A 23419-nucleotide genomic window follows, 5' to 3' on the forward strand; every position below is an offset into this window, starting at 1 on the left:
GAAACTGAATAAAAACATTCTACAAAGGGAGAATATGAATTGCTTAGTGTAGATGAAGAACTGAGTATTTCAGTTATCCTCACCTAGGAAGACCAGGTGTCTGTAGTTCTCCAACATGATGTTCCGATACAAAGTCTGCTGAGCAGGGTCCAGGCAGGCCCACTCATCCATAGAGAACTCTATAGACACGTCCTTGAATGTCAACATTCCCTGAAAAACAAACATATTTACCAAGAAGCCAGGGGGAGATTGAATTTAACTTTTAGTTAAATGAGTGAAGAGAACTTATTCTGACTTATATGAAAGACTGGAGTTACCTATAAGGTAAGTATAGAAGAGACAGTAAACTGTAGACACTGGATTTATCCCAGTTGATTTCTGAACCAATAAACAAAGATGACACGAATTCACAAGTGCAGACAATATTACTGCTGTGATAGTGCAGAAAAAATCAATCATAATCTGATAAAAAACATGTTAAAACAAAAAACTAGTTTTGGGCAAAGTTCAAAGTACAGATACCTGGCATATTTTATAGTCTCTAATCATGTCTTTAAATGTGTCCTTTTTAGCATTCTGGAAAGCCAGGCTTTTCTAATTATTCATTGAGTTACTTTAGGCAGTTAATGCCGTCTTCTGTACAAGTGCATGTGCTTCATCTTATTCTATGTAGAACTGATGGAACTTCCAGATGGAAGATAAACTGTGCATATTCCCCTTCTTTTGCTAATATCTAATGACCCGACCTCATCCACAATGGGACTCTTGGGCATCAACATTTTTTATATTTTCAACAGAGAGAATGGGAACATTTTCACCATTTCAGGTTATAAATTTAAGGTGAGAATTTTTTAGGGCCTATGAGAAACCTGGATGAAGAGAATAGAAAGAAGATTCTGCCATATATGTAGAGGAGAAGGATTTCCTCTACATAATAGACAATTATAAGAAACAAACTTGTATTTGAAACAAACTCATTAGGCAGGAACATCACAAGAGACGTAAAGGTTTGTAAATTCTAAGAACAAGATACTGCAGAAGAAAAAGTGGGCACAGCCCTGGACCTTGGACACATTCACATTCATTTTTTTCTCCTTCTCCTCCTTGCCTTGATTTCCTTCACAGAGGAGATTATCTGGACATATTACTCGTGCATCTTGATAATATGCCTTTTGTTTTGGTTTGATTTTTTGGACAGGGCCGGGTTTGAACCTGCCACCTCCGGTATATGGGGCTGGTGACTTACTCCTTTGAGCTACAAGCACTACCCTTGATAATATGCCTTTAAAGGCATCACCATAACCCACTACTACCACCAACCATATCCACAGGCAGAGGGACCCTGAAGTAAAGAAACAATTTCACCCTTTCCTGTTCTTTATCACAGGAGTCAAGAAGGAGATGCCACATAAAAACCAAAGTGTACATTTCTTATTTCTTCGCCTCCAGTGCTCTCTCCTGCTGGCAATTTCAGCTTTGGGAATGAAAATATGGGCCCTGTAACCTCTTTCTGGAAAACAACAAATAAACTCCATGGACTTAAATGTATCTGGAAACCCTCATGCTTGATACTAACCTAAACTTAGCAGCATATGCGGGCACTTCATGAAAGTCACAGAATAACACAACCCAGACTCACAGAATCTGTGGGAAGGCAGAGTCACAGATGAGGTGCTTCTTCAAACGGGAAGCCTGGGCTGAGGACTACTTAGTTAAGCATCACCTCTCAAGGTTTAATATGCATACAATTTATTTCCCATTATGCCCACCCTAAGTATCTGATTCTGCAACAGCAGCACCTACTCTACTTCCAAGCAAATAATCACTTTATATACATGATGCCTATTTATGTCCTTGCTTACGAATTTCAGGAAGAAGGCTGGGCTTATGGCTCACACCTAAGGTCCCAGCACTCAGGAGTTCCAGACCCGCCTGAGCAAGAGTGATACCCTATCTATAAAACTAAGCAGGTGTTTTGGTGGGCACCTCTATTATCAGCTACTCATGAGGATGAGGCAAGAAGTTGGCTTGAGCCCAGAAGTTTGAGGTTGCTGTGAGCTGTGATGCCACACCATGCTACAGAAAAGAAACAAAAATTTCACTGAGTGTTTTGAGCCACTAACTACTGAAGGATGATTGTAGAATCCCCATAGGAATTTTTTTTTTTTTTTGCAGAGTCTCACAATATCTCCCTTGGCACACTGCCGTGGCATTACAGCTCACAGCAACCTCCAACTCTTGAGCTTAAGCAATTCTCTTGCCTCAGCCTCCCAAGTAGCTGGGACTACAGCTACTAGAACACACTACTATTTTTTATTGCAGTTGTCATTGTTACTTAGCTGGCCCAGGCTGGGTTCAAATCCGCCAGCCTCAGTGAATGTGGTGGGCACCATAATTACTATGCTATGGATGTCAAGACCCCCATAGGACTCAGGTGACACTCCCTATTTTACCTATGAAAAGGCCAGGCACAGGCTCTGCAAATTCCCATTTCTAGCTCATAATCAATTACCTGAGCAGTTCTTTCTTCAACAGTCAGAACAAAATACTTCCTCATCAAATTCTGCTGAAGTTACTCTTCTTCCCCAGGACCCTGAATGTTGGACAATTCTAAGTCTGACTTCAATATCTAGCCCTTCTTCATGCCCCTCCTAAGAACTGTCTGACTGCAGGATGAAACATCTCCTGACCTGGCAGATTATTTCTCCATGTTCCATTCTGCCCTCATCACCCACCTTGTTTCTACATTTGTGTCCTCCCGTCAAAGAAAGCCCTTGTGTGTGATGGTTGCAGATCTTATACTTCATGCTTTCCCTAAGCAATATTTTCACTTTTATTCTATTGCACAATGTCTTTCAGGGCTCTACACATCTGTGCTTACAAATGGCTCTTCCGTAGCTGGCGATCAGGCTGAAAACCTGCAGGGAAGAAATCCTGGGCCCTCAATGATCATCTTCTGGAGCACCAAGATTGACATTGTCTTATTCACTAGACTCAGACTTCTGGTTCCCAGTCAAGTTTGTTCACTTATTCATAGATGAGAAAAATATTAAGTGTTTGAGAAATCCACCAAAATTCTGCAAACTCAGTAGATGTTTATATGATAGAATGAAATTATAAAACACTTCATTTTTTATGTCAACATCAAAAGGAAAATTATCTATTTTGTGAGACAATAGTGATGTCATTTAATTATTAATTCCATCAAAACAAAACAAATCATATAATAAACAATCATGTGAAACCATCTCTGCAAGTTTACAAGTCCCCTTCCATAGCATTTAGCACTAAACTCCAACTTCCAGAGTGGAAAGCAAGATGGTGGCCGAGTAACAGTTTCCTTGCATCTGGGCACCGAGAGTCTGGGGAGATAAGACTCCAGGCATCTCTGGCTGGTACGATCTGCCTATAATCCTCATTTTGAGGATACAGGGAGTCAGCGAAAGACTTCTAGACCAGAAGAGGAGGGAAAAAACAGTGGAAAACTGTACACAGGCATGGGAACTTAAAGAGCAAGAGGAAGTGAAAGGAAAATTAGGGCAAGGAAACAGATAAAAGAAATCACTTATGAGGAAGAGTCAGCAGAAAACTCTAGGCAACATGAAGAACCAGTCAAGAACAACCTCTCCAAAGGTCAATGAGGTAGCTAATGAAGAGGATTCCACCAATAAAGAAATGTTAGGAATGACAGAGAGAGAATTTGGAATACACATGATGAAAACAATGAAGTAAACGATGGAAACAATGAAGGAAATTGCTAATAAAGTGGAAAATAACCAAAAGGAAATCCAAAAACACAATCAAATAAGAGATGAACGATATGAAGAATATAAAAAGCATATAGCAGAGCTGAAGGAACTGAAGCAGTCAATTAGGGAACTTAAAGATGCAATGGAAAATGTCAGCAACAGGTTACACCATGCAGAAGAAAGAATTTTAGAGGTAGAAGACAAAGTTCTTGAGATAACTCAGATAGTAAAAGAGACAGAAAAGAAGAGCGAGAAAGCAGAACGTTCATTGTCAGAATTATGGGACCTTATGAAGCCTTACAACATACAAGTTATAGGAATCCCAGAAGGGGAAGAAGAATCCCCAGAGAAATGAAAGCCAAACTAGAGAATATTATAAAAGAAAATTTTCCAAATATCACCAAATATTCTGACACACTGCTTTCAGAGGGATATCGGAACCCAGGTTGCCTCAACTCTAACCAAGCTTCTCCAAGACACATTGTGATGAACCTGTCCAAAGTCAAGACAAAAGAAAAGATTCTGCAAGCTGCCAGAAGTAAGTGCAAGTTGACCTAAAGGGGCAAATCCATCAGAGTGACTGCAGACTTCTCTAATGAAACTTTCCAAGCAAGAAGACAATGGTCATCTACCTTTAATCTACTTAAACAGAGCAAATTCTGCCCCAGAATTTTGTACCCTGCTAAGCTAAGCTTTAAAATTGATGGAGAAATCAAATCATTTACAGATATACAAACATTGAGGAAATTCGCCATAACAATACCAGCTCTAAAGGAAATACTTCAACCTGTTCTATACACTGACCATCACAATGGATCGGTAGCAAAGTAAAAACTCAGAAATTAAAGGACAGAACCTAACCTCCACACTGATGCAAAAGATAAAACTAAGCAATGGACTCTTACAAAATAAGATGAATAGAACACTACCACACTTAATCAATTATCTTAATAAATGGTAATTGCTTGAATTCCCCTCTGAAGAGACACAGATTGGCTGACTGGATTAAAAAACACAAGCCATCCATTTCCTTTCTGCAAGAAACACACCTAGCTTCAAAAGACCAATTAAAGTCCAAGTCAAGGGTTGGAAGACAATTTTTCAGGCAAATGGAATTCAGAAGAAAAGAGGAGTTGCAATCTTATTTTCAGATACATGTGGATTAAAAGCAATTAAAGTCAAAAAAGACAAAGATGGTCACTTTACATTGGTCAAAGGAAAAATACAACAAGAAGACGTTTCAATTCTAAATATTTATGCACCCAATTTAAATGCTCCCAGATTCTTGAAACAGATCTTATTCAGTCTGAGCAATATGATATCTGATAATAACATAATAATAGGGGACTTTAACACTCCTCTTACACAGCTGGACAGATCCTCTAAACAGAAATTAAACAAAGATATAAGAAATTTAAATGAGACCCTAGAACAACTGTGTTTGATAGATATATATAGAACACTCCATCCCAAAGATAAAGAATACAGATTCTTCTCATCACCCCATGGAATATTCTACAAAATTGATCATATCCTAGGATACAAAACAAATATCAACAGAATCAAAAGAATTGAAATTTTACCTTGTATCTTCTCAGGTGATAAGGCAATAAAGGTGGAACTCAACTCTATCAAAAACGTTCCAGCCCACACAAAGACATGGAAATTAAACAATCTTCTCTTGAAAAACAGATGAGTATGGGAAGAAATAAAACAGGAAATCATTAACTTCCTTGAGCATAACAACAATGAAGACACAAGCTACCAGAACCTGTGGGATAGTGCAAAAGTAGTTTTGAGAGGAAGATTTATCGCTTTAGATGCCTACATTTGAAAAACAAAAACAGAGGGCTTCAACAAACTCACAAGCCATCTTATGAAGTTGGAAAAAGAAGAACAATCTAAGCCTAATGTCACTAGAAAAAAAGAAATCTACAAAATCAAATCAGAAATCAATGAAATTGAAAACAAAAGAATCATTCAGAAAATTAATGAAACAAGGACTTGGTTTTTTGAAAAAATTAATAAAATACATAAACCATTGGCCATACTAATGAGAAATAGAAAAGTAAAATCTCTAGTAACCTCAATCAGAAATGATAAAGGGGAAATAACAACTGATCCCACAGAGATAGAAGAGATCATCTCTGAATATTACCAGAAACACTATGCCCAGAAATTTGACAATGTGAAGGAAATGGATCAATATTTGGAATCACACCCTCTCCTGAAGTCTTAGCCAGGAAGAAATAGAGCTCCTGAACAGACCAATTTTAAACACTGAGATTAAAGAAACAATAAAAAATCTTCCAACCAAAAAATGCCCGGGTCCAGATGGCTTCACACCAGAATTCTATCAAACCTTCAAGGAAGAGCTTATTCCTGTATTGCAGAAATTATTCCAAAAAATTGAGGAAGAAGGAATCTTCTGCAACACATTCTATGAAGCAAACATCATCCTGATACCAAAATCAGGAAAAGACCCAACCAAAAAGGAGAATTTCAGACCAATCTCACTCATGAATATAGATGCAAAAATTCTCAACAAAATTCTAGCCAATAGATTATAGCTTATCATCAAAAAAGTCATACATCATGATCAAGTAGGTTTCATACCAAGGATGTAAGGTGGGTTTAACATATACAAGTTCATCAATGTTATCCACCATATTAACAGAAGCAAAAATAAAGATCACGTGATCCTCTCAACAGATGCAGAAAAAGCATTTGATAAAATCTAGCATCCTTTTCTAATTAGAACACTGAAGAGTATAGGCATAGGTGACACATTTCTAAAACTGATTGAAGCTATCTATGACAAACCCACAGCTAGTATTTTACTGAATGGAGTAAAACTGAAAACTTTTCCTCTTAGAACTGGAACCAGAGAAGGTTGTCCTCTGTCACCTTTACTATTCAACATAGTGCTGCAAGTTCTAGCCAATACAATTAGGCAAGACAAGAAAATAAAGGGAATCCAAATGGGAGCAGAGGAGGTCACACTCTCCCTCATTGCTGAGGACATGATCTTGTACTTAGAGAATCCCAAAGACTCAACCACAAGACTCCTAGAAGTCATCAAAAAATACAGTAATGTTTCAGGATAGAAAATCAATGTCCACAAGTCAGTAGCCTTTGTATACACCAATAACAGTCAAGATGAGAAGCTAATTAAGGACACGACTCCCTACACAATAGTTTCAAAGAAAATGAAATACCTAGGAATATACCTAATGAAGGAGGTGAAGGACCTCTATAAAGAAAATTATGAAATCCTCAGAAAGGAAATAGCAGAGAATTTTAACAAATGGAAGAACACACCATGCTCATGGATGGGAAGAATCAACAATGTAAAAATGTCTATACTTCCCAAAGCAGTCTACCTATTCAATACCATTCCTTTCAAAATACCAACATCGTACTTTCAAGATTTGGAAAAAATGATTCTGCGTTTTGTATGGAACCAGAAAAAAAACCCGTATAGCTAAAGCAGTTCTCAGTAATAAAAATAAAGCTGGGAGCATCAGCGAACCAGATTTTAGTCTGTACTACAAAGCTATAGTGGTCAAGACAGCATGGTGCTGGCACAAAAATAGATGTATAGACAAGAAATGAAACTAACATCTTATAACCACCTAATTTTTCATAAACCAAACAAGAACATACCTTGGGGGAAAGACTCCCTATTCAATAAATGGTGTTGGGAGAACTGGATATCTACATGTAAAAGACTGAAACTGGACTCACGCTTTTCCCCACTCACAAAAATTGATTCAAGATGGTTAAAGGACTTAAATTTAAGGCATGAAAAAATAAAAACCCTCAAACAAAGCATAGGAAAAACACTGGAAGATATTGGCCTGGGGAAAGATTTCATGAAGAAGACTGCCATGGCAATTGCAACAACAACAAAAATAAACAAATGGGATTTCATTAAACTGGAAAGCTTCTGTACAGCCAAGGAGAAAACAACCAAAGCAAAGAGAAAACTTGCACAATGCGAAAGGATATTTGCATATTTTGGATCAGACAAAGGCTTGATAACTAGGATCTATAGAGAACTCAACTTAATCCACATGAAAAAAGCCAACAATCCCACATATCAATGGGCAGGAGACATGAATAGAACCTTCTCTAAAGAAGACAGACAAATGGCTAACAAACATATGAAGAAATGTTCATCATCTCTATATATTAAAGAAATGCAAATCGAAATCACCCTGAGATACCATCTAACCCCAGGGAGAATGGTCCACATCACAAAATCTCAAAACTGAAGATGCTGGCATGGATGTGGGAGAAGGGAACACTTTTACACTGCTGGTGGAACTGCAAACTAGTACAACCTTTCTGGAAGGAAGCATGGAGAAACTTCAAAGCACTCAAGCTAGACCTCCCATTTGATCCTGCAATCCCATTAATGGGCATCTACCCAGAAGGAAAAAAATCCTTTTATCATAAGGAGACTTGTACTAGACTGTTATCACAGATTAATTTACAATCGCCAAAATGTGGAAACAGCCTAAATGCCCACCAACCCAGGAATGAATTAACAAGCTGTGGTATATGTATACCATGGAATATTATTCAGCTATTAAAAAAAATGGAGACTTTACATCCTTCGTATTAACCTGGATGGAAGTGGAAAACATTATTCTTAGTAAAGCATCGCAAGAATGGAGAAGCATGAATCCTCTGTACTCAATTTTCATATGAGGACAATTAACGATAATTAAGGTCATGGGGGGAAGGAAAAGCAGAGAGAGGAAAGGAGGGAGAGGGGTGGGACCTTGGTATGTGCCACACTCTCTTGGGTCAAGACATGATTGCAAGAGGGACTTTACCTAACAAATGCAATCAGTGTAACCTGGCTTATTGTACCCTCAATGAATCCCCAACAATAAAAAAAAAGAAGGAAAGAAAGAAAAGAAAACAAAAGTTCAAAAAGTGTCAGGGACACACCAAGATGTCTAAGGTTCTAAGTGCTGGAATCTGGCCTGTATCTCTACAGCCCAAACCCTTTCGTTTAAATTACTGGCAAAAAAAAAAAACCCAACTTCGAGATGATACAAAACAGAAGAAAGTTACCTACTGTCACAGATTCTCCAGGCTTTGTAAGAGGAACTGATATTTGGGAATATTCACAATTCACCAATTGATCTACCACACTTTCTTCTGGAAATTTATATGCAGCCATGAAGCAATCCACACTTTGTCTTTTTCTTCTTCTTGGTATCATTGCAAAGCTAAACCCTGGGTTTCCATTTGAAATCATCCCCCATCAGTAACATATCTCCAAACCTTACTACTCAAGGGATCATAGTGAAACGTGTCCTTTTCCGTTAGGTTGGTTCATTCAAAAGATCAACTCACAGTTATGGTAGATTAATAAGACTATTTTATTTACAAATACCATGTCCATGGGGGAAACAAGAACAATTTCCCAAAGTCTCAGTGATAGTCAGTGTTTTTTAAAGATGCCTTTTAGAAGGGAGGGGGAAGAGTGGGGGAAAGTATAGGTGCAGCACATCAATCTGTTTCCACCCATCAACACACATTCCCCCTATCACCCAAAGGTTGCGTGTTGTGTGTTGAAGGGTGGAAACAGATTGATTTGCAGATTAACCTGAGACAGGTCTTGAGCTTCAAATAACCTTAGGGCCAGGTCTATGTGATAAGGGGTCCAGCAGATTCTGATTCTAAATCAGGATACTCAGGTTTTATAGAGAAGTAAGTGCATTCTGGTTTCTGATCACTGACAATATTCTTTATTCCAAGGAATCATATTTTGGGGTGAAATTTACTTAGCTCCTTCACTACACTCACACAAAGAAAGAAAGATAAAAACAATTTGTTTAATGAAATGGCATATATCACTACATATTTAATTCCCTTTCCTGAACTCTAGTTCTGTCTGGCATTTTCAGAAAAATTTTCTTATATTTTAAGTTCTACTGATGTATTTATTGCATTTTACACTTAATGAAAAATTGAAACTAAGATAAAGAAACAAAGCTTTTCGAGGTTCACTGGCGACTGAAATAAAGATTTGCTTCACTCAAGTAAGGTCACATTATCTATCCCTTGAGACATCCTCTCACCCTCAGCCTGCTCACAGAATTGCTCAATGGTCACACTCCCGGGAAGAACTCTACCCCAGCTTTCAATGCATATGAAGTGTGAACTGTGCTGCATGCCTGTTTTTGTTTGGTTGACAGTCTTACTTTGTCATCCGTGGTAGAGTGCAGTGGCGTCACAGCTCAACCTCAAACTCTTGGGTTCAAGCAATTCTCTTGCCTCAGCCTCTCTAGTAGTTGGGACTAGAGGAGCCTGCCACACACCTGGCTAATTTTTGGGTTTAGCAGGCCGGGACCCGGTTGGAACCCACCAGCACCGAGCATGTGGCCGGCACTCTAAACACTGAACTATGGACACCCGGCCTGTGTATCAGGTTTTCAAAACACTTTCCTTGGGATTGTTTATCCTTATCTTTTGGGATAATTTCCTCCTTTGAAATATCTGAGAATCCAGAAGGTAGAAATAATTTGTGCATTTTTCCCTCCAATGCCAGTATGTCACTGATGAACAGTAATGTGTTCCAGAAATGAAAGCTGAGGCTGGTATAAAAAAACTTAAAGTTGGAGCATGATGGCGGACAGGATGGACATGGAGCCCACCTCTCCCAAGCCATCAGGTGAGAGGAAAAGTGATCTGGACATTCCCTGTGTGTGGATTATTGGAGTGGACAGACAGCTGGAGACGCCCAGCGAACTGGAGGATTCCTACATATGAGGGGTAATTTAAAACCACAGACTCTGTTGTAGAGATTCTTCCCTGCTCGGCCGTGCCAGCCAGCAGGCCCCTCCGCTACGTAGGTCAGCAGCTTGTAAATGCTGACAAAACCCAATTGACAAATATTTATTCCTGAACTGAGGGAGGCGTCTGAAAGGAGAGCCACTCAAAACCACGGGGAGCTGGGCAAACTGTTGGACAATTGAAGGGAAGGTATCCTGCCTGGGAAACAGAGATTTTGAACTACCCAAAAGGTTGGGCACCTTTCCCCCAGGTGTTGGAGGGGGCTGGCGGTTCAGCCTGCGCGGCAAACTGGTAGGTGTCGATCCAAAAGGGAAACTCTGAACCATAAAACTCAGAATAAGTCCCCCAAATGCTCCAACTACAGGAACAGGCTACAACTACTGAAGCCGCAGACCCTGCTTTAGCTGCTAAAGCCGCGAACTTGGCTTCAGCCCCGCGAGCCAGCTACAGCAGATAAAACCGCAAACCCGCCAATGACTGTGCGAACTCAGCACCACTTCCCCTACAGCCAATTGTAGTTGCCAGTTTGCAGGAGAAGGGGGAACAAAGTGGAAAGACTTAAGAAGCGGGGACACCTGCACTGAGTGGGAAGGTCGATGGTAAGTGCTGTCTGGAAAAGAACAGCCGAGGTTACACAATTCTTAGGCGACAAACATTTACAGAAATTCCAAAATGGCAATTGCCCATGGAAGGTAGTTACAATGGTAACAGTATAAACTGTAAATCAGGTATAAGCCTCGGAACCACTCACTGCGCCACCTGGTGTCCAGAAAGTATATTGCAGTATGAATATATTCCTACAAAAGTTAATCCCTACAGCAGACATATAGATATATATAGGTATATTTCTACACTCAAGAATATTTTTGTAGTTGGTGCCTCTTTTTTTGTTTTGTTTTGTTTTTGTCTGTTTTTTCCTCACCATTTTCTTAGAGGAGATTTCGATAATTTTTTATTATTACTTTTTATATAGATATATTTTCTATTTCTATGTCTTCTAATTTTAATTTCTTCTTTCTTCTCTTTTAACAGTCCACTAGCACCACTTTTTTCTCTCTTTTTTTCCCTTTCTTTCAATTATTTTACGATTATCACTATTTTTATTGCAGTTGTTCTTATATTGCTGTTGTCATGGCTGTTACCTGTATGTCTATGTGTTTCCATCTGTCTCTGTATCTATGAGCCCATGTGCCTGGTTACCTTTGTATCTGTTTACTTGTTCATTTGGTCTCAATGAGCTTGGTGTTACGACCTGCAACACTGAGCTCCCCTCCACTATCACCCCGTGATCTGGAGACGTGCCCGCCCAGGAGTCCAGATTCATGGGTGAACTCTCAAGAGGTGTAGACAGGACCTGCACTGCAGCTGGCCAGTGCTGACTCTGTAGCAAAGGAGCGAAAAGATGACGGTCGTCTAAGAGGGAATTACACTGGAGCGGTTGTGCCCCAAGGTGCACAGCAACAGCCATCTTCATCAATAAAAAGGCCCACCCCCAGATATCCCATAGCCTCTCCTCCTGTCTTCTTGGGCAACCAGATGAGGCTGAGCATCTTCTCAGATGGCAACCACCATGGAACTGAAACACAGGCCTAGTTAGTAAAGGGTTTGTCTGAGGAGGCACTGACCTGGGTGGAACACAGGGACTAGAAAACACACCCCCAGAGCCGGGAAACTCGCAGGGTGGGGCTGCTCCAGAGGACCACTTTACTGAGCCTAAGACACACCTGGCCATTAGGGGATCACCAGCCTATAGACAAAGGAGGCCAAGAGGCTACAGCTCACAACTGATTGTGCTGCGAATACAAACCCGCAGGACTAAAGACAGGGCCTGAGGCACAGGTTCTGGAAACTCAAATCAGCCTCTCCTCTGTAGAGGAATCTAGCAGGGTCAGAAACAAATTCCCACGGGGTTGTTCCGTTCACCCAGTACATAAAATGAGGGTGGGGCTGGAACTAAGTGAACACCTCCAGCCTCCATCAAGTGCCCGAGGTTGACAGGCCACAAAACCTCCTGTTGGATAAAGACAGAGAGTAGCGGCCTAGATGAGCAGACACAGTCTACCCTGTAACTTAGGCAGGTGCAAACCCCTGGAGTATCTGCTTACTGCAGACAACTGAATGGGTCACAGCCCTGTGAGGCTAGCAGTGACTGGGTGTGACAGAGCTCCAAGGTGGGGAAGGAGGCATCAATCTTCCCAGACTGATCTATTTACTGAGTGGCTCTTCCTGACTCCACGCAACACTGGAGCAAGCCATATTAGAGCAGTCACCAGACCCCTGTGATCCAGTTCCCAGGTCCCTGCCAGGGACCACCCGAGGCAGCTGCTGACTGAGACATTTGATTTGGACCTTTTGAACTGAGCCACTAACCTGGGGACTATACAGATGGTCCCCTGGGTGTGTGGTTGTAGGAAGGTTTGATTTTCCTTTTCCATCTTTTTCCTGTGGTAAGAGGGGTGACTTAATTGCTGGTATTTCTCCACAGCTGAGACTTCAACCCAGAGTAACTGTTTCACTAGGGTCAAATACAAATCAGCTGAAAACAAGACAGAACCACTTAGCCCCACCTACACCAAACAGGGCCCCAGTTTCTCAGGCCACAGCACTGTATGGGTAATCAACAAAACACCAGGGGAGAAATCAAAGGGAGTAAAACAATCATGGGGTGGAATCAGTGGAAATACTCTGGTAACATGAATAACCAGAATAGATCAACGCCCCCAAGGAAAGATACATCAGATGTAATTGAAGATCCCATTCACAAACAACTGGCTGAGATGGCAGAAATCAAATTCAGAATTTGGATGGCAAACAAGATTAACAAACTGGAACTAGGAATTCGTGGAGAAATTCAAAGGCTGTCTCAAGAATTTAACGAATTTAAAAACAAAACCACCAAAGACTTAGACACACTGAAGCAAGAATTTGCAGCCCTCAAAGATATGAAAAATGCAGTAGAATTCCATAGCAACAGGATGAACCAAGCAGAAGAAAGGATCTCCGACATTGAAGATAAACCCTTTGAACGCTCCCAAACTCTCAAAGAAGAAGAGAAATGGAGAGCAAAAACGGATCATAATCTCAGAGAGAGCTCTGGGATAATTCGAAGAAGGCAAATATCCGAATCATAGGAATTCCTGAAACAGATGAAGTGGCCTCACTGGGCGCAGAGGCCCTTCTGCATGAAATTATGAAAGAGAATTTTCCAGACATGCCTAAAGAACCTGAAATTCAGATAGCAGATAGCTTCAGAACCCCAGCACGACTCAACCCCAATAAGACATCCCCCAGGCATATCATAATTAACTCCACTAAAGTTAATATGAAGAGAAAATTCTCAAAGCAGCCAGGCGAAAGAAAACTATTACCTTCAAAGAGAAGAACATTAGAATGACTGCAGATCTCTCTGCTGAAACTTTTCAACTCAGAAGACGGTGGTCATCAACGTTTAATCTCCTCAAGCAAAATAACTTTCAACACTGGATCTTGTACCCAGCTAAAATGAGTTTCATTTATGATGGAGAAATTAAATACTTTAATGACATTCATATGCTAAAGAAATTTGCCATAACCAAACAAGCTCTTCAGGATATTCTCATACCTATCCTCCACAATAACCAACCCAATCCTCTACTACAAAAGTAAACTCATTCAGAAACTTCTGATCAAACTCCAAATTCCACAATGGCAAAAGAATTAAAAATGCCCACTGCACTTTCGAAAAGCTCAATACCCAAAATCTCACCAAACTTATCAATACTCTCCATTAATGTGAATGGCTTAAACTGCCTGCTAAAGAGACATAGGTTAGCTGACTGGATACAAAAACTCAGGCCAGATATCTGTTGCATACAAGAGTCACATCTTAACTTAAAAGACAAATACAGACTCAGGGTGAAAAGATGGTCATCCATATTACAGGCAAATGGTAACGAGAAAAAAGCAGGTGTTGCAATTTTATTTGCGGATACAATAGGATTTAAACCAACAAAAGTAAGGAAGGACAAGAATGGTCACTTCATATTTGTTAAGGTTAAGACTCAATATGCTGAGATTTCAATTATTAATATCTATGCACTTAACCAGAATGCACCTCAATTTATAAGAGAAACTCTAACAGACATGAGCAACTTGATTTCCTGCAACTCCATAACAGTTGGAGATTTTAACACTCCTTTGGAAATGATGGATTGTTCCTCCAACAAAAAGCTGAGTAAAGAAATTCTAGATTTAAATCTAACCATCCAGCATTTAGATTTAGCAGACATCTACAGAACATTTCATCCCAACAAAACTGAATACACATACTTCTCATCAGCCCACGGAACTTACTCCAAAATCGATCACATCTTAGGTCACAAGTCTAATCTCAGTAAATTTAAAGGAATAAAAATTATTCCATGCATCTTCTCGGACTATCATGAAATAAAACTTGAGATGAGTAACAACAGGAATCTGCATACTCATACAAAAAAAAGGAAGTTAAATAACCTTATGCTGAATGATAGCTGGGTCAGAGATGAGATCAAGAAGGAAATTGCCAAATTTTTGGAACAAAATGGCAATGAAGACACGAACTATCAGAACCTCTGGGACACTGCAAAGGCAGTTCTAAGAGGGAAATTTATAGCACTGCAAGCCTTCCTCAGGAGAATGGAAAGAGAAGAAGTAAGCAACTTAATGGGACATCTCGAGACACTGGAAATGGAAGAACATTCCAAACCCAAACCCAGTAGAAGAAAAGAAATAACCAAAATTAGAGCAGAATTAAATGAAATTGAAAACAAAAGAGTAATACAACAGATCAACTAATCAAAAAGCTGTTTTTTTTAAAAGGTAAACAAAATAGATAAACCTTTGGCGAACCTAATCAGGAAAAAAAGAGTAAAATCTCTAATCTCATCAATCAGAAATGACAAAGTTGAAATAACAACAGACTCCTCAGAAATAAAAAAAATCCTTAATGAATATTACAAGAAACTTTACTCTCAGAAATATGAAAATCTGAAGGACATTGACCGTTTCTTGGAAGCACGTCACCTTCCAAGACTTAACCAAAATCAAGTGGAAATGTTGAACAGGCCTATATCAAGTTCGGAAATAACATCGACCATACAAAATCTCCCCCACAAAAAAAGCCCGGGACCAGATAGTTTTACGTCAGAATTCTACCAAGCCTTTAAAGCAGAATTAGTACCTATATTACTCAACCTGTTCCAAAAGGTAGAAAAAGAAGGAAGACTACCCAACACGTTCTATGAAGCAAACATCACCCTGATCCCCAAACTTGGAAAAGACCCAACAAGAAAAGAAAATTATAGACCAATATCACTAATGAGTATAGATGCAAAAATATTCAACAAGATTCTAACAAACAGAATCCAGCAACATATCAAACAAATCATACATCATGACCAAGTCGGTTTTTTCCCAGGGTCTCAAGGCTGGTTCAATATACGTAAATCTATAAATGTAATCCAGCACATAAACAAATTAAAAAACAAAGACCGTATGATTCTCTCAATAGATGCAGAAAAAGCTTTTGATAACATCCAACATCCCTTCATGATCAGAACACTGAAGAAAATTGGTATAGAAGGGACATTTCTTAAACTGATAGAGGCCATCTACAGCAAACCCACAGCCATTATCATATTAAATGGAGTTAAATCGGAATCATTTCCACTCAGATCAGGAACCAGACAAGGCTGCCCATTGTCTCCATTGCTCTTTAACATTGTAATGGAAGTTTTAGCCACTGCAATAAGGGAAGAAAAGGCGATCAAGGGTATCCACATTGGGTCAGAAGATTTCAAACTTTCGCTCTTCGCAGATATGATTGAATATCTGGAAAACACTAGGGACTCTACTACAAAACTCTTAGAATTGATCAAGCAATACAGCAGCGTCTCAGGTTACAAAATCAACATTCATAAATCAGTAGCCATTATATATACGAACAATAGTCACGTTGAAAAAACAATTAAGGACTCAATCCCATTCACAGTAGTCCCAAAGAAGATGAAATACTTGGAAGTTTATTGTGAAAGATCTATATAAATAGAACTATGAAATCCTAAGAATAGAGATAGTTGAGAATGTTAGCAAATGGAAAAATATACCATGCTCATGGTTGGGAAGAATCAACATTGTTAAAATGTCCATACTACCCAAAGCAATACATAATTTCAACTCAATCCCCATTAAAGCTCCACTGTCATACTTTAAAGATGTTGAAAAAACAATACTTCATTTTCTATGGAATCAGAAAAAACCTTGAAAAGCCAAACATTACTCAAAACTAAAAACAAAGCAGGAGGAATCACGCTACCAGACCTCAGACTATACTACAAATCGATAGTGATCAAAACAGCATGGTACTGGCACAAAAACAGAGAAGCAGATGTCTGGAACAGAATAGAGAACCAAGAGATGCATCTAGCTAATTACCGTTATTTAATCTTTGACAAGCCAATTAAAAACATTCAATGCTGAAAAGATTGAATACTTAACAAATGGTGCTGGGTGAACTGGCTGGCAACCTGTAGAAGACTTAAACTGGACCCACACCTCTCACCATTAACCAAGATAGACTCTCACTGGATTAAAGATTTAAACCTAAGACATGAAACTATAAAAATACTAGAAGAGAGTGCAGGGAAAACCCTTGGGCGAGTTTTTTATGAGAAGGACCCCCTGGGCAATTGAAACTGCTTCAAAAATACACTATTGGGATTTGATCAAACTAAAAAGCTTCTGCAAAGCCAAAAACACAATAAGTAAAGCAAGCAAACAGCCCACAGAATGGGAGAAGATATTTGCTGGTTATGTCTCTGACAAAGTTTTAATAACCAGAATCCACAGAGAATTCAAACGCATTAGCAAGAAAAGAACAAGGGATCCCATGGCAGGCTGAGCAAGAGACTTGAAAAGAAACTTCTCCTAAGAAGACAGGTGAGCGGCGTTCAGACATAAAAAAATGCTCGTCATCTTTAATCATCAGAGAAATGCAAATCAAAACTACTTTGAGATATCATCTAACTCCAGCGAGACTAGCCTACATCACAAAATCTCAAGACCAGAGATGTTCGCGTGGATGTGGAGAAAAGGGAACACTTTTGCACTGCTGGTGGGAATGCAAATTAATACATTCCTTTTAGAAAGAGATATGGAGAACACTTAAGAGATCTAAAAATAGATCTGCCATTCAATCCTGTAATCCCTCTACTGGGCATATACCCAGAAGACCAAAAATCACATCATAACAAAGATATTTGTATCAGAATATTTACTGCAGCCCTATTCATAATTGCTAAGTCATGGAAAAAGCCCAAGTGCCCATCGATCCACGAATGGATTAATAAATTGTGGTATATGTACACCATGGAATGTTATGTAGCCTTAAAGAAAGATGGAGACTTTACCTCTTTCATGTTTATATGGATGGAGCTGGAAAATACTTTTCTTAGTAAAGTGTCTCAAGAATGGAAGAAAAAGTACTCAATGTCAGACTTAATATGAAACTAATTTAGGACCTTCACATGAAAGCTATAACCCAGTTACAACCAGAGAATAGGGAGAAGGGGGAAAGGGAGGAGAGGGATGGTGGATGGAGGTGGAAGGAGAGTGGAGGGAGGAGGAGGGATAGGGGAGGGAGGTGGAGGGAGGGGGATTAATGGGCTTTCACCTGCAGTGCATCTTACAAGGGTATATGTGAATCTTAGTAAATGTGGAATGTAAAGGTCTTAGCAAAATAACTAAGAAAATGCCAGGAAAGCTATGCTAACTAGTGTGATGAAAATTTGTCAAACGGTCTATGAACCAAGTGTATGGTGCCCCATGATCATACTAATATACACAGCTATGATTTAATAAAAAAAATAAAAATAAAAATAAAAAACTGAAAGTCCCAATGGGTTAGCTGTATACATGAAGGGTATACTAAAAGACTGCTCTCAAACAGAAAGGCATTCCTATACTCCCAAGAGACGCTCCATCCCCATATCTTAGGCTAACCACTGGACAGGTATGTCCCAGGAATTGGTATTTGTGAACACTCCAGAAAACATGGATGCCGTGGGCATCTTGGGTCATCTTCAGACAAGTATAAATCTCTGGACCAACTAAAGAGAGAAGGGTGGCTGAGGACACATTACCCTGTACAGTTACCAAGAGAGGATACTCAGGAAGGGTGAGGTCTAGTAGTGAGAGAGGATACCTGAGAAGGTTAAGATCTAGGAGAACAGGTCTTCTCAAGGGGACCACAAGGATACACCTGCAGGATCCTCTCCATAGTGACTCAACTCTTGAAACTTTGTAAATTTAACTTCCTGGAACTTGGAAATTTCCAAGTTCTGTGAAATCCTGCAGTTCTGTAGGGGCTGGAATAGCATCTCCCGCTTGATTCAAACTGGCCAGTGAGAAAGGTACCGTGGGTTGGAACTTTTTAACTGTTGATAAAAAGGAAAAGACCAAGCCAAGACCAAGCCAGTTGGGGAGCACGGCCATTTGGAATTCTTTTACGCCATAAGCTCCCGACTGGTGAATAAAGCCATTCCTCTTATAAACATGGTGTTTGGAGGCTCTTTCTCTCCATTGGGCCTCGTCCTCCTTCAAAAGAATAATAGAGGTCTTCTCAAGGAGACCACAAGAATACACTTTTCCATGCTGAGTCAGCTCTTAGGAATTTGTAGACTTAACTTCCTAGGACCTGGAAATTTCCACTTCTGTGAAATCCTGCAATTCTGTGGGGGCTGGAACAGCATCTCCACTTGATTTGAAGTGACCAATGAGAAAGGTGCCTCTGGGAGCGTATTTTTTGACTGGAGATAAAAAGGCAAATACCAAACAAGTCGGAGTGTGGCCATTTTGAATTCTTCTATGCCATAAGCTCCACCAGCCGAAATAAAATCCTTTGTCCTCTTAAATACAGTGTTTGGGTGCTTTCTCTCCATTGGGCCTCGTCTCCCTGCAACATTATCAATGGGGAATCACAATGTGAAGACATTTTGGCAAGGAGTATGTGCCTAGGCAAGATAGAAGGAGTAATAGCACAAAGATTTTGACTAGAGAGTGTCACGGGATTATTGTCTGCTTTCTTGTTATGAGACATGCTCAGAAACTTATAAAAACCAAAAATATAGGCTCAGCGCCTGTAGCTCAGTAGCTAGGGCACTGGCCACATACACTGCAGCTGGTGGTTTGAAGTCAGCCTGGGCCTGCCAAATAACAATGGCAACTACCACCAAAAAATACCCAAGCGTTGTGGCAGGCTCCTATAGTCTCACCAATGTGGGAGGCTGACGCAAGAGAATTGCTTAAGCCCAAGAGTTTGAGGTTGCAGTGAGCTGTGAAGCCACGGCAACGTATCAAGGGCAACATAGTGAAACTCTTGTGTGAAAAAAAAAATTTAGGAAACAATCACCCACTTTATATAAAGAAATGACAAATAACAAAAATATTGCATCTCTTTGAAATGACAATAAAGAAAAGGAAAACAATTGATAATGTAAGTTGAATGGAAAGTTAGCATTTGGAAAAAAGAGAAAAAAACTGAAAAATTAGGATTTTACACTAAGACCATGTTATGCCCAGGAGTTCCACCAATGTTATGCCAGGAGTTCCAAAAAGACCACCCTGCCAAACAAGCTGAATTCGCAGCAGAGTCCCTTTATTGAAGAGCCAGTGGATGACTGGCTCACACCCAACACAGGGGTTCAGAGAACAGCCCCAAGAGATTAAGGAGTAGGATTTTTAAGGCTTGGTCTGCATCCTGGTTGGCACACAGGCTGCCCTGGTGCATCCAGGTGGGTTAGCACGCATTGTACAAAAGCAGAATTTTGTGGTTAGTTAGTCATACATCTTTGTTTCAGTACTCTCGCCACCTGGTATTACTTTTATTTTTATTTATTTATTTATTTATGTATTTATTTATTTATTTATTTTTAGAGCCAGAGTCTCATTTTATTGACCTTCGTAAAGTGCTATGGAGTCACAGCTCACAGCAACCTCCAGTTCTTGGGCTTAGGCAATTCTCTTGCCTCAGCCTCTCAAGTAGCTGAAACTACAGGTGCCTGCCACAACACCTGGATATTTTGTCTTGCAGTTTGCCTGGGGTCGGATTCAATTCTGCCACCATCAGTATCTGAGGCTGGTACCCTACCCACTAAGTAACAGATGGTACCCGAAAATGTAAATTCTTTCTCTTTACATTTCCTGAGCTTTTTTCTCTTTCTGTGTTTGTTCATTTAAGCCTCCAGTGATTCCTAAGTCTTACACATAAGAGAGTATCAACAATCGCGCCTAAGGATTGGAAACACCTAGAAAAATGCTTATCTTCAAACTTTGCTGAGAAAAATGAACCCACCATTCACACTCACAATAACTTAGGAAGTAGGATGCAATGACTCCCACTCCCCTTAAATCCAGCTACCCATTTGACCTCAGCCTGGACATTCTTCCTTTCTTTCTTTGGGATACTAAGCTTTCTCTTCCCACTGCTATTGTTACAGATTGATGAGGCCCAATGGACAGAAAGAACACCCAAACACCATTATAAGATGAAGGGCTTTCTTCACCAGTCTGGAGCTCAAGGCATAGAAGAATTCCAAACGGCCATGCTCCCAACTGGCTTGGTCTTCCCCATTTTATCTCCAGTCAAAAAGTTCCAACCTATAGGTAGCTTGTTCATTGGCCAGAATGAATCAAGTGGGAGGTGCTATTCCAGCCCCCACAAAACTACAGGATTTCACAGAAGTGCCGATTTCCAAGCTCCAGGAAGATAAGTCTACAAATTCCTAAGAGCTGAGTCACCATGGAGAGGACACTGCAGGTGTATCCTTGTGGTCTCCTTGAGAAGACCTGTTCTCTTAGACCTCACCCTTCTCAGGTCTCCTCTTTCACTATATTCCCTTTACTCACTCCCTGCTCTCTGTTCTCTCTCATGGCTTCCACCCACTCTCTAATATAAAATAAACCTACAAGTTTATATCCTAACTGTACCTAAAGAAAGTCTTTTCTCACCAAAAGACTGAGGAACCAACTGAGGAACTAAGTGCAGGACCAACTGAGGAACTAAGCTTTTTCACACCACTTGAAATCACATGTAGTGAGAAGAAGATGGAGTCAGCCAGGCCAGGGACTACAGGACACAGGTGTTCTGGTGGTTTAGGTCCTAAAAGACCTTCCCACCTGTCTCCCATGTTTATTCTTTTGTAAATTTAGCTCCCACCCTGAAGATGCCCATCTTGAATCTTTTGGAAATTGACTTTTGAATTGCAAATGTCAGAGATAGTCACTGAGTTGTGTGGTTTCTTATTTTAAATAAGGGTTATTGTGGTCTTTGCTTTGGGAGGATTGATTTATAGAATTAACTTTTGAATTGGAAATGTTAGAGATTGTCACTGAGTTGTGCTGTTTATTATTGAAAGTTAATGTGCCCTCTGCCATGAAACATTATGCATAAATCTGTGATTCTGGAAATGTTCAAAGAGAACAGTCTTATAGAGGCTACTCTCACTGTTCTCCAGAATCGCTGGCCTTCTGACAAAGTTGGAGAACCTCTCCCTGTCACTGTATATTGGCTGACAGTGACAGGCAGCCAGACTCTCTTCCTCCAGTAACAGTCTCTCTCACTAATGCAGAGGCCAAGGAGAAACCTTCTACTTAATTCTTTGAAGGTTTCCTGGATACCAACTCACACATGGCAAATTAGTAAGAGAAAAGGCATACAAAATTATTAGCATACTACATATGTGGGGAAGTAATATAGAGAGTACCCCAACCTCCCACTGGAGTACAGAAGCTTAAGTACTTCTTTTTCATAAAAGAAGAAAGACATAGGGATGTAGACCATTTTCTTGAAAGACAAAAAATGATTAGACAGAATGAGGGTGGAAGAAGGGATGTTATAAATGATTCTTTTAGGAATCTGATGAACCTGAGAGGCAGAAATTATGTTGAAGAAAAAGCCATCCTCCGGGTGGCCCCTGTGGCTCAGTGAGCAGGGTGCCAGCCCCATATGCCGAGGGTAGCGGGTTCAAACCCGGCCCTGGCCAAACTGCAACAAAAAAAAAGCCGGGCGTTGTGGCAGGCGCCTGTAGTCCCAGCTACTCGGGAGGCTGAGGCAGGAGAATCGCCTAGGTCCAGGAGTTGGAGGTTGCTGTGAGCTGTGTGACGCCACGGCACTCTACCGAGGGCGATAAAGTGAAACTCTGTCTCTACAAAAAAAAAAAAAAAGAAAAAGCCATCCTCCAAGAGTGGTTGGATTTTCTAACTGCAGCAGATAAGAAGGTAACAGAAAAACAATAGAAGGCAAATGTTTTTATTTTGAGAAGACACTTTCTTCGATACATAAGGACATTTGCAGTGGTTCTCAACCTGTGGGTTGTGACCCCTCTGGGGGCCAAACTACCCTTTCACAGGGTTTACCTAAGATCATTATGATTCATAACAGTAGCAAAATTAGTTATGAAGTAGCAAAAAAATTATTTTATGATTGGGGGTCACCACAACATGAGGGACTATATGAAAGGGTCATGGCATTAAGAAGGTTGAGAACCACTGTTGAGAGTCCATCCCTGATAGAATCAGGTGTACCTGCCCAAATTGACCTACCCAACCCAGGAAGGGTCAGACTCACATCCCTCCCAGGAAGTAAATGTAGCCAATTGCTGCCCTCCTGACCCTTTAAATCCTCATCGTCATAACCCATTTGTGGAATTCCTTTCCTGATTTCACCCCACCTGCATCCAGGTGGAATAAAAGCCACGTTGACCACATAAACTGGGCCTCCATTTTCCTTTCAAGTCACGCCTCAGGATAATTTTTCATCTTCAGGTCCATAACCTCTGAAT

The 23419-nt window shown here is 40.2% G+C and overlaps 2 protein-coding genes across 4 annotated transcripts in view; one reads left to right on the top strand and one right to left on the bottom strand.

Annotated features, from left to right (window-relative positions):
- The window catches only part of LOC128572305 (zinc finger protein 43-like), a 385702-nt gene that overhangs the window by 353059 nt on the left and 9224 nt on the right, over positions 1-23419 (bottom strand). The window contains exon 1 of one of the 2 annotated variants that reach the window (XR_008376167.1): positions 84-125. Coding sequence is in view for 1 of the 2 variants with exons in the window: in XM_053572129.1 (XP_053428104.1) it covers positions 84-210 (127 nt within the window). In the remaining variant the exon portion in view is untranslated. Of the gene's footprint in view, positions 1-83; positions 211-23419 lie in introns of those variants that run through there. The other variant, XM_053572129.1, reaches the window with a different exon arrangement.
- The window catches only part of LOC128572304 (zinc finger protein 43-like), a 505819-nt gene that overhangs the window by 124028 nt on the left and 358372 nt on the right, over positions 1-23419 (top strand). The window lies entirely within an intron of this gene.

This window comes from Nycticebus coucang, chromosome 20, assembly GCF_027406575.1.
Source record: "Nycticebus coucang isolate mNycCou1 chromosome 20, mNycCou1.pri, whole genome shotgun sequence".
NCBI classification, from domain to species: Eukaryota; Metazoa; Chordata; class Mammalia; order Primates; family Lorisidae; genus Nycticebus; species Nycticebus coucang.